Consider the following 11,469-nt stretch of genomic DNA (forward strand, 5'->3'; position numbering starts at 1 on the left):
GTCTCATTTTATATGTTACTTTGCATTTGCATATTATGAAGTGATGTAATTTTATCTTTTTATCCTTGTTTAATATTTTCTTAAGCCAATTTTATAACAAATGAATGATGAATATATTTTCAAGATTAATTAACTACTCTATAAAGGATATAATATGTAAAATATGATAATTTATGCATAAACTATATAAAATAATAAGTATTTTGATTCAACTATTTATAAAATGGGACGGAGGGAGTATTAGCAACACAAATAAAGTACTCTTTTCATTTCAAATTAATTTAATTATTGAGATTTTTTTCATTTTACAAATTAACTTAATTGTTCAATTTTCAAGACTATTTTTAGTACGTTCTTTCAATTTTACTCTTCATTAATTATATTTAAATTAGTTATTAATTAACATTTAGTTATTTTAAGCTTAAATTTGACAATAATTTATAGTTATGTCTAATTTATGTTTTAATCTTATTTTCTTAAAGAATGTGAAACACCTCAACAGTTTAATTAATTTGAAAAATTGAAGGAGGGAAGAAACTTACCCGCACAGGATATATACACGAAACTAAATGCAATTTCCATTATTATGTGATTTAATTAAGTAAAAAATATATATTAATTAATTATGATTAAGTAAAATAAACTATCAATTTAAACGTTATTATGCATGTATTAGGTATTAGCTTGATGTGGACAGTTCTATTCTTGAAGAAGTAACTCAGATAAATAGAAATTAGACTGAAGGAGCGTGTTTTATTTTTATTGTTCAAGTTCGTGTTTTTTATCTATTTTTAATAACAAATAAAATGTTGTTTTACGAAGTTTAATAAATATAAATTCGTATTTATAGAGTCCTACAAAACTTGGAATAAAAAAAATTTAATGGTTCTGTAACAAAATCGGGTCGGGTAGGTAACAATTGGCAGGAAACAAATGGCAACATTAATTTCTGTGTAAATGCGCTTATCCCTCTCGCCTCACTCTAAACTTCTTTGAGAGCCTCAAACCTTCACCTAGATCCCATCGACAAAAAAAAAATTATAAAAAAAATTCAAACTCTGTATACTCTTAAGAAAAAACCCAAAAAATCTCAGAAATAGAGTTGATTTATTGATTTGGGATCAAACAATGTTGTGTAGAGGGACGTTTCAAGCTGGCAATGTTGCCATTGGAGATCATAATGAGTGTTACAAGAGATTTTTCAATTCAGTTTCAATTGGGTGTAGAAAATCGTTTGTTTCATCTTGTTCGGTTGGGGCAAGGTCTGGTCCGGTGCTGGCGGTAGCTACTAATGAGACGACTAAGACTAAGCAGATGGCGTATGAGCCAAGTCTTGCGGATCGATTGAGATTGGGGACTATGTCGGAGGATGGAATGTCGTATAAGGAGAAGTTTATTGTTAGGTGCTATGAGGTTGGGATTAACAAAACTGTAACTGTTGAAACTATCGCCAATCTCTTGCAGGTCTGATTTATGGTTTTTATTTTTGTGTTACTGAATATTAGCTCTTGATTTGTCAATGCATGTCTATTTCTCGAAATCATCGCCTTTGGGTTTTTTTTGTGTTACTCAACTGTATCATTGAATATGAACTCTTGATTTGTCAATGCATGTCTGTTTCTCGAAAGTATCGCCAATCTGTTGCAGGTTCAACTTTATGAAAAGATTGATTCTTTCGTGTTAATCAACTCTTTCCCTGAATATAAGTTCTTGATTTGTCAATGCATATCTTTCTTCATCTTATTTTGGTACTTCTCTTCGAGCTGGAATGGTGGAGGTATAAATTTTTTTGCTTGCTATGTCAGTGCTCTCTTATAGTAAATAAGATTTTTGAATGTTGTGGTCTTGTAGAAAAGTGAAATTAAAGAGTCTCCAAAAAAGGAGAGTCATTCTTTTTGAAAGGGACCAAAAAGGAAAATAAGATAAACAAATTTAAACGAGGGACTATACTCATTTGGTTTATGTATGATTATATGGGCATAAATGTATCCCAACTCTGTGATGTAGGAGGTTGGATGCAACCATGCTCAAAGTGTTGGATTTTCAACGGATGGATTTGCAACTACCCATAGCATGAGAAAATTACATCTTATATGGGTTACTGCTCGCATGTACATTGAGATCTATAAGTACCCTGCTTGGTAATCCTTTTATACCTTGCAAGTGTTCACTATAATGGTTTATTCTGCAAGGCTGTTGTACCCATGGTTAATGTTGTGTGTGGTATGGAACAGGAGTGATGTTGTTGAAATAGAGACTTGGTGCCAAAGTGAAGGCAGGATTGGGACTAGACGCGATTGGATTCTCAAAGACTGCGCTACTGGTGAAGTCATTGGAAGAGCAACCAGGTGCAGAATTTAAGTTTATACTCAATAATAAACCTCATAGAAAGAATATAGATAGCACTAGAAGTGATAATATCCTGTTTAATGCACATCTCCAAGTGGACATGTATACTTCTAGGCATGCAGTATTCCAGGCTTAAGTATATTTGTTGCAAATACTTAACATAGTTGATACATATTATTTTTCTGTGAATTGCTTATCTTTTACACAAGTGTGGTGTAGTAGTTTTTATGCCCACTTGGTTATTAAATACATTTCCTGCAAAGGCAGCTTTTGGAACAAATGAATTCCTTTTGTAAGTTACTGCATAAAGCTTAAATTACATCCATGGGGTGTTTTGCTTCTAAATCAACCCGAGTCAATATAATTACTTTGTGAAGAAGTCTGTAATTTGGCAGTGTTAATGGTTTTCTCGAGTATCAAGGTCACAGATACCACCGTCTAACAATCTGTAAATCCTTTCTTTTTCCTATATTGCTTCTCGAGTTATTCTACAAAAATTAAATTAGGATGTTATGATATCTGATTGCAGCAAGTGGCTCATGATGAACCAGGACACAAGACGGCTTCAAAAGGTCACTGATGAAGTTCGTGATGAGCTGGAGCTCTATTTTCCAAAAGAACTGAGGTTAACTTAGGTTCCTCTTTTTCATTTTTTTTCTTTCCCTTCCCTTTCCTGGAACTTATAATTTCCTAAGTGGGGTAAAGTATTCTTGTAAACTATAACTGTAAATAAGGAAACTGTTCATTGAACTCTTGAAATTATCATACAACGGTTTTGAATGGTGTTAATGGGTACATGATTCTTGGTGCTGGTAAATGAAAATGTAGCTGTTAAATACTATCATAAGTTACACATATATCTAACATAAATGGTTTGAATCATAGACATTACAGATTCTTAATTATTACATCTATTTCTTGGTATTTGACGTGTTTTTGTATCTTAGATGGTTCGAGGCCTATAGCCCTAAGGTAATTGGCCAAGTAATCCACGTGCATGATAAAAGAGCATTCCAGCTTTAGTGTACTTTGGTCCACTTAATCCCTCTTTCATGGTCACATATCTTTCTGGCAAGGAACGGGAAATATTTCGCCCGTTACATTAATCCAATTTACATTTTATTTGGGAAAAACATCTTTGTTTTTTGTTCAAAAGATTCCTATACCATTATTAAAAGGATCATCAATGGAAACTTATCCTTCTAACTATCATAATTTACATTAGACCTTGAAACCATTTGTTCTGCTTTTCTGGAAAACAAAGGGTTGTTTCTAAAGAACAATTTTTCCAACATATGCATAACCAATTCTTCAAAACCAAATCAAAGGATGTGCCTGCGCATACACATGGTTTTGCAAAAAGAAAATAGAATTAGAAAAAGAACTAAACCAATCTGTCTATTATCCAGTTTCTTTCTACTCTGGTGCAAGCTTGTTTCCCAGACGTATATTCACTTTAGTTAGACTGTCAGGCAATCATATGTGGTGTCTTCTCTATCAAGTCAACTCCAATGGTCAATTTTGCATTTTTATATTTCATTGAAGTAATACGCCAAGTCATTCTGACTTCCTCTTCTATTTACTCACTATGTTTAAATCAAGTAGAGTGAGGGTGGCTAGTGAGAGAGAAATTAGACAAAGGGACGAAATCAGTCTTGAACTTCTACGTTTCCCAAATAACTTGAGGGTACAGGGATTTCCTGAGAGATTTGCCACCATTCTGTAATTAGACTGAAAGGAGGAAACTTAGGGATCTGAGAAGTACTACACTTTGGAGAAGCAAAAAGAAAAACTACCCCTCCCCTCCTTCAACCAAACATATTTTAAAGTTTATATACTTCATAACAGCACCAACCACAATTGTGTTATGTGTAACGTGCTATTTCATATCATCTGCAATGTCACTGACCATGATTTCGGCACATGTAAGTTTGAGTGTTGTATTTTATTGGCAGTAATGTTATTGAAAAGTGGCACTCTGTTCTTGTTTGACTGTTCACAATTCCAGGTTAGCTTTTCCTGAGGAGAATAATGGCAGCCTAAAGAAAATAGCAAAACTTGAAGATCCCGCTGAGTATTCGAAGCTAGGAATGGTGGTAGGTATCATTTTAAAATCCTGAGTTCAATGACATTCTTTTTCAAGCACTCAGGATACTCGTTTTGTTGGCAGCCACGAAGAGCTGATCTGGACATGAATCAGCACGTAAACAATGTCACTTACATTGGATGGGTTCTTGAGGTTTGTATATGTTTCCTCTCTGTAGATGAATAATTGGACGTGGCCAACTATACATATGATGCAATAATTCATCTTTTATGTTCTCCCCACTGACACTTCTTTTCTTCTGTTACCATTGTAAATTTAACATGTGCAGAGATTTTTTAGGGTCCTTGTTGTCTTGCTCATAGAAATTTTGTTGCTCTTCATTGTTATAGATAGTTAGACTAGGCATGGGGAAGTCATTAGTATTTAGAAGTAACTTCTAAAACAAGGGAAGTCTTATGTTTTACATCTATGGACTAAATTCTCTATTTTGTTAACCAAAAAACTTTTCTGCTGGCAGAGTATTCCTCAAGAAATCATTGATACACATGAACTGGAAACAATTACTATAGATTATAGGCGTGAATGTCAGCATGATGATGTTGTCGATTCCCTTACAAGCGTTGAGCCTATTGAGGATGCTGATGCCTTAGAGAGTCACGGGTCTAATGGATCTGCTACTGCTCCAAAGGATGTAAACAAGAGCTTCTTGCATTTGTTGAGATTATCAAGCGATGGACTTGAAATAAATAGGTGTCGAACTGAATGGAGAAAGAAGTCTGCTAGGACATAAGATTCAATGTGTTCTATTGTTCATTGTAGCCTAAGTACTCGGTGGAGGAGCTCCCTTTTGTTACTTTGTTTTCCAACTTTTCGTGTCTGTCTCTTTTCTTGTCTTTCTGTAGTCTTTATTGCTTCCGTTCTTTCTTTTTCCTAGAGCTCTGGATAGATGGTTGAGATGAGGCTTCATTGATTTGTACTAATGTTTTAGTTACGCAAATAAACAGGATGAGGAAAATAGTGTGCTAGTATGGGAACAGATTATTTGTATCATATAATTTATGACATGTATCTCCTGCTTGTTTGCTATTTATATAACCTTTTAAATCTCAAAGTTAGTTGTCAAAATAACTGTTTATTGAAGATATATCTGTATATATGCTCTAATAACGTCTTAAGGGATAAAGATGGAGATAAGAAAGAAACTGTACAGGTGAGAGAGTGAAAGGCCCTTCCACTTGGATCAAGTGAAGTATATCAAGGATGAGGAAAGTAAAGCTTTGGCAGAAGAGACTCGAACCAAGAAGGGGATAGGATCATTGTGCTGAGCGACTTGGAGCACTTTGAGAGACATGGCGTGAAGGCTGCTGGTTCGGGGTAGAGTACAGTACTAAAGGTCCTCGGACTTTTTGGGTACTTAAGAATCTTATCTTTTTGTTTCAAAAGAAACAGTAAGTAGTATCAAATCATCTAAATGTTTGAGCATGAACATTGACCAAATTTGAGATGAAAATGATATGTAAGACAATAATTTCAGAGATTCAAAAACGCAAGACAGGAGGTGATAAGAAATTAAAGAAGAGAGTGAACAATAGTTTTTGGAGGCTTCCAAAACCTTGTTCCAAATGGTAGAATTTATAATAGTAGTAAAACTAGGAATTTTTATTTTGAAATTCAAAATGAAAAAAGATGGAGGGGTCAGTCACGGAATCAGATTCTGCAGGTGCAGTTATCTTTGATTCTCTGAAAATGGCATGGCTTGATCTCAACTTTTCAGGATAGTAGTTTTTTGCTTTTGATAGTAGGTAATGGAATGTCGTCATGTTTGTTGTTGTACTAACCATATTATAGTAGTTTTTTGCTTGTGATATTTATCATAGTTTGTTGTTTACTACAGTTTAACTATCGTACTATATATTGTACTTGTACTTTCTCGTAGATTTTGCACTATTTTTCTTATTATAACATGTTATCATTTTTGCTAAGCTAGAGATTTAACCAAGTTCCATTACAAAACCAGTAACACAAATCAATTTGATTTAAGAACAAACAGTACATGATTAATAAAACAATAAGTAGACGATACAATTGCAAATTTCAGCAGAAAGCATAACAAAAATACAAGAAATCACTAGCCCAAACATATTGCTATAAGAAGCCTCTTAACATAGAAACGATTGGCGTTGCGCCATAGTATGTTGATCTATTTACACATCCAATATAGCTTCAGATCACCAGAAAAACAAGGTCCTCATTTTCACCACAAAGGAAAGCAGCAGCTCTGCAGAATACAGAGAAATGGATAAGAAAAACGGTGATATAAGACCCGTGAAAAAGAATAAGGCAAAAATGTGAGTACGTGTATTGAGACATAATATGATTAAGAAACTAAAACGTGTGTTCTTTCATACTTTTAGATGAGGATGTCACACGAATCAATACCTTCTGCTTTTCATTTCGCTGTTGCCTTTGTGTGCTGTAAGATGTTCTAACACCTGCAGCTGGCATATTTCCAGTATCTACGTGCCTTTGCTCTCGCACCTTGTTAAAAACCTCAGTGTAATTTTCTGCATCCTGAGGATCATTGTCATCCCATCCGCCAAACTTTGGAACTACAGTTCCTCTATCAGGCTGTTAGAAGATGAACAAGTCACGTCAAATTCAATATCAACCTAGACTCAAACTCAATGATATGAAAAATGAACTGAACAAAAAATAAAGGCATGCTATCACAAGTTGAATATCTAATCTTCTATATTATGCAATGTGAAATAGAATAGGAAGAAACATACACTTTCTTGCTTCATTTGGTGCCTTCCAGGAGTAGCATGAGAACTTTCGAATGATCTTCCAGGAGTACCATGACTACTGTCATATAAATTCTTCCCTTCCCAAACAGGAGATGCAGCCACACGTCCAGATATCTTCGCCTGGGAATTGGGGTGAAGTGGTGATTTCGCAATGCTGTGATCAGACCCTCCACTTTGTCTAGAAGGTCGACCAGAATTTGATCCACGACCTCCACCATGACGTTGATGAGTAGTTGGCTCATTGCGGGCTGGAGAACTAGCACGGAAATCACCATCTTCTTTACTCACACGACGCTTGTTTGTTTGCCTAGCTGTTTCCATCCCCATTGGTTCCTCTGTAGGAGGAGTTTTAGGCCTGGAGGAAGGAGCAACATTGGGAAACATGTCCGGATTCTCCTGAGGGTCATTCGGATTTATCATCTTCCCGCCACGGTTTTTCCTTGCATTCTCAAAAACGACAGTATAAGGAGTGTTGTCTTCATTTCCCCAATTTCCAAACTTTGGCACATTTGCACGCTGCAGTAGCAATTAAAAGAAAATTCAACAAACCGGATGTGTGTTTGGTACCACAGAAGTCCATTTTCAAAGAAAAAATACTCAGAAATCTATAATTGAATCTGAGCTAAATACTTTGAAATAGATCCAGATATACAAAACAATACAAAAACCAAAATCAATCCAAATATATTAGGGTTGGTTATAACTTATAAGTTCACATAAACCTAGAAGCTTTTTTCACCACTCTATATATTTATTAACAAATCCATAAATATCATAATATTAACTTGACATAAATACAGAAAACCCATATACTTATAGTATCTCACCTCCCGGTCAACTATATAAATCATCACTAATGTTGCCCGTTTAAGATCTTCTTAATTCTTTCATGATTAGTTTCTTTTGAACTAATGATTCTCTACTATTTCTTTTCTACTAGCATTTGAATTTCTAAGAAGACCAAATCACTTTACAGAGGTGAAACTAGCATTTCAATTTCTTTTTTAAAAAAAAAAAAGAAGAGAGAGATGAGCCTTCAGACAGATAAAGCGAGAGTTTAAATAATCAACCAATTAAGCTACTGTGACTTCAATATTTGAAGTTTACAGATCTGAACTTTTCACAGAATTCAAAGCTCGTATTAGTACTGAATTTACGAAAATAAATACAGACTCTAAGCAAAAGCTACTCATGTTCATAAACACAAACGTACTTAAATTCAAGTAATTAACCCTCAAACCACATATCTCAGAGCAATTCTGGATAAACGAAAAAAGGGGGAAAAGTAATGATTGAAGAAAACTTACAGCCATTGATGTTCTCCGCTAACAAAAAATAGATAACAGTTCCTCGAGCAAAAACGTTTGTTGTTTTTTTTTTGCAAGAGAAACGAAAAAAGAGAGAAGACGAAGAAGAAGAAAGTGCAGAGGAAGAAGCGTTGAAGAGATTATATATATAAATGATGAGAATTTTCAAAGGATTGACTGTGTCTGAGCACGTATTGGTTGACTATTCGCCTCTTACACCCTGTTATGTTTTCAAGTCTTCTTTCATTCTTCCCTCTTCAATTTTACCCATTCCACTTTACTTATAGTAAGTTTTTTCCGCCATTTTTTGCTCCACTTGCTTAGCTCCACCTCCCTCTACAACAACACTGTTAAACTTTTACTTATATATATTATAAATATATATTTTAATTATTGTATATGGTATACGGGTTATCTTTGTCATTATTAAGGATATTGGTGTTTCAGTCATTCAAAAATTAAAACGTATATGATCTTCACTTTAACGAAAGACTAAATGGGGACATGATGCAATCTTATTCATCAATTCGATGTCGGGTAAGTGGTTAAATTATGACATGTGTTTGTCCTTTATTATAAAAAATATATATGTTCTAGATTTGAACGACAGAAGCACCAATGTCTCAAAAGTATGACGAAAGATATCTGCGCACCAACTACGATAGTTCGGGATATATTTATTTATTTTTTCTTTAAAATTTTTGATCCAAAATAAACGATATAAAGTTATGTGGATATAATAGATATTTTATAACTAAATTGTTACTTAATATATAAAAATGTTATTTTTTGGGACGGATTGAAAATGAAAGAAAGTCACGTAAATTGCGTGAGAGGGAGTATCAATTAGTTAGGCTGAAATTCATTTATTTATTTTTGATTTATTTAGTTTGTTGTGTTAAAATTATTTTATTAGTGAATACTCAATTTTCATTTTATAATCAACTTTCATTAAAAAAATAAATAAATAAATTTAAAAAAATAGAGAAATATGTAGGAGTAATATATAATTCAACACATAATGCAATCATTTTCAAATTATATTTTTCTCGTTATTGTACTGTTGCCTACTAAAAAGTCAATTGTCAGTAGTCAAATTAAAAGAAAATTACAAAAAAAATATTACTATATGATTTAAACACGTATTAATTTTGTAATTCGAACTGTGACAACTAATTATTTTAGTTCAGATAAAATTGTATAACTTACTCGTTTTTTGGATTACTCGTTATAAATTTGAAAAAGAGAATTGAAAATGAAAGCACAGGTTCATAGCACACCAAGTTGGACCATTCAAAATTAGTAAATCTTTTAATAACTAGGAAACTTATTTTCGAAAAAGTACAAAAATGTCACACTCAAAATTTTAATTTTTTCTCTTTTTGTATTAAAGTGTTTTGAAATTTATATGTATATAGAAATGATATTATATCGAATTTATATAGTGACACGTTGCCACAATTGTAGGTGGCTACTAAGGATAGTGAATTTATTTAACTCGAATTTAAATTAATCAAATTTTAAATTTTTAACATATTAAATCTAAATATTTTAAAGATAAAAAAAAAAAAAGGGGGATCAATTTGGTAAGGCTGAGTCATGAACATCTCTGTTTGACTTTTTTGTTCAACCATTAATATTCCAAAAGAAAAAAATATATATATATTTATGTTTGTGTGAGCCACCATCTAACCCAAGTTGACTAATAATCTATACTAATTATTATCCATTAAATATTTGCAAATTTCCATTTAGTGAATTGGTGCCTTTTCTTCTCATATAAATTAAAAATACAAGTATTTTTAATTTCTTTTCATATTTGATTGATTAATTAATCTATTTATTAAAAAAAACTAAATAATATATTGTCAGAGTAAATATTTTTAAAAAATATAATCAATACAGTTTAATTTGCTATAGAGATTTAAAGTTAAATGATTTGAATTCATCATCGAACCCATTGATCATTTTAATTACTGAATTACAATTAAGCATTTAAACATATTCAACAAATTTTCTAGTAAAAACACAATTTGTATCTAATATTATTGTTATACCTCTGTTAATTATGCATAGTAATGCTTTTTGTGGATTTTCATTTATATCTACTAAAAAATAGAAATACATATGATATATATTTATAATAAATAAACTAATTAAGCACATTCTGGGTACCTATTTTTATTTTCCTCAGAGCTACAATAATCATAAGTCATATATTTTTTTCTGAAATTCCTCATAAGATTCAAGCTTCTTGAGGCTAATTTGTGCCTAGTCCATGGGCTAAAATCTGTGGATGGCAAGCAATCACTACCAGCAGGGCAACCAGAAATGTTGAAGTCTTGAAAACTAACTATAAATGGTGCATAGCCCCATTCAACAGATCCAGCCCAACCCACAGCATCTGAAATCCATAGGCTTGCTTCTGACCATAGTGATTTTGTTGGATAGTTGATACCTCTATTTGTGTTGTTCTCAAATGTCCTTATTGGTATGTTGTCCACAAAAAACCTATAAAAATCAAACACAAATTAGTACATGTACGGTTTTCAATCAAACAGTTGTACAGTCAGAAATTCTAATAACAGAATTCAAGAAACACTAGAATGCAATATTTATTGCTTTTCAAGGAGAATTGGACCAACTTTCCACTAGGTATCTCTATCGCAAGTTGTTGGTTAGATGAATCGATTTATTGTCAACTTTTTTATGAAATAAAAACATACATGAATCAATCAAACAAAAAAAATAAAAATAAAAATAAAGGAACAAAAAGAAGATTCTCCCTCCTACTTTATTGGTATGGGATGAGGTTCGTCTAATGGTCTAACACTTTATTGAGTAGGTGTGCAAATCTACTGAATATCGATTTGAAAGATACTATATTAGATGAAAGGAGGAATGAAAATCTAAATATTGATGGATCAGTACTATCTCAGAATTTAATAATTATAGAACC

At 32.6% G+C, this 11,469-nt stretch overlaps 2 protein-coding genes and 1 long non-coding RNA gene across 3 annotated transcripts; 1 reads left to right on the top strand and 2 right to left on the bottom strand.

The window, feature by feature from the left end:
- The first annotated feature begins 818 nt into the window (after positions 1-818).
- On the top strand, positions 819-5,507 carry LOC101249278 (oleoyl-acyl carrier protein thioesterase, chloroplastic). Its single transcript, XM_004242360.5, has 7 exons — positions 819-1,464; positions 2,008-2,141; positions 2,235-2,348; positions 2,879-2,974; positions 4,358-4,445; positions 4,520-4,588; positions 4,914-5,507. The coding sequence occupies exons 1-7, from the start codon at positions 1,129-1,131 to the stop codon at positions 5,184-5,186; spliced, it is 1,110 nt and encodes a 369-aa protein (XP_004242408.1). The 5' UTR covers positions 819-1,128; the 3' UTR covers positions 5,187-5,507.
- Positions 5,508-6,401: 894 nt separating this feature from the next.
- Positions 6,402-8,863, bottom strand: LOC101249560 (RPM1-interacting protein 4). Its single transcript, XM_004242362.5, has 4 exons — positions 8,511-8,863; positions 7,186-7,719; positions 6,836-7,024; positions 6,402-6,674 (listed from the first exon to the last, which is right to left on the bottom strand). Exons 1-4 carry the CDS (start codon positions 8,514-8,516, stop codon positions 6,651-6,653), a joined length of 753 nt encoding a protein of 250 aa, XP_004242410.1. The 5' UTR covers positions 8,517-8,863; the 3' UTR covers positions 6,402-6,650.
- Positions 8,864-10,473: 1,610 nt separating this feature from the next.
- LOC101263425 (uncharacterized) lies at positions 10,474-11,469 on the bottom strand. Its single transcript, XR_003247073.2, has 2 exons — positions 11,304-11,469; positions 10,474-11,021 (listed from the first exon to the last, which is right to left on the bottom strand). It is a non-coding gene; the product is annotated as an uncharacterized lncRNA (long non-coding RNA).

Source organism: Solanum lycopersicum, chromosome 6 (assembly GCF_036512215.1).
Source record: "Solanum lycopersicum chromosome 6, SLM_r2.1".
Lineage (NCBI taxonomy): Eukaryota > Viridiplantae > Streptophyta > Magnoliopsida > Solanales > Solanaceae > Solanum > Solanum lycopersicum.

Excerpts from the sequence above, each read along its gene's own strand:
- LOC101249560 (XM_004242362.5), bottom strand. Across the intron at positions 7,025-7,185 it reads ACCAAATGAAGCAAGAAAGT|CCTGATAGAGGAACTGTAGT; the intron begins GTATGTTTCTTC and ends ATCTTCTAACAG. Across the intron at positions 6,675-6,835 it reads AGCGAAATGAAAAGCAGAAG|AGCTGCTGCTTTCCTTTGTG; the intron begins GTATTGATTCGT and ends TGTATTCTGCAG.
- LOC101249278 (XM_004242360.5), top strand. The coding sequence starts at position 1,129 with ATGTTGTGTAGAGGGACGTTTCAAGCTGGCAATGTTGCCATTGGAGAT. Across the intron at positions 2,142-2,234 it reads ATCTATAAGTACCCTGCTTG|GAGTGATGTTGTTGAAATAG; the intron begins GTAATCCTTTTA and ends GGTATGGAACAG. Across the intron at positions 4,589-4,913 it reads ACATTGGATGGGTTCTTGAG|AGTATTCCTCAAGAAATCAT; the intron begins GTTTGTATATGT and ends TTCTGCTGGCAG.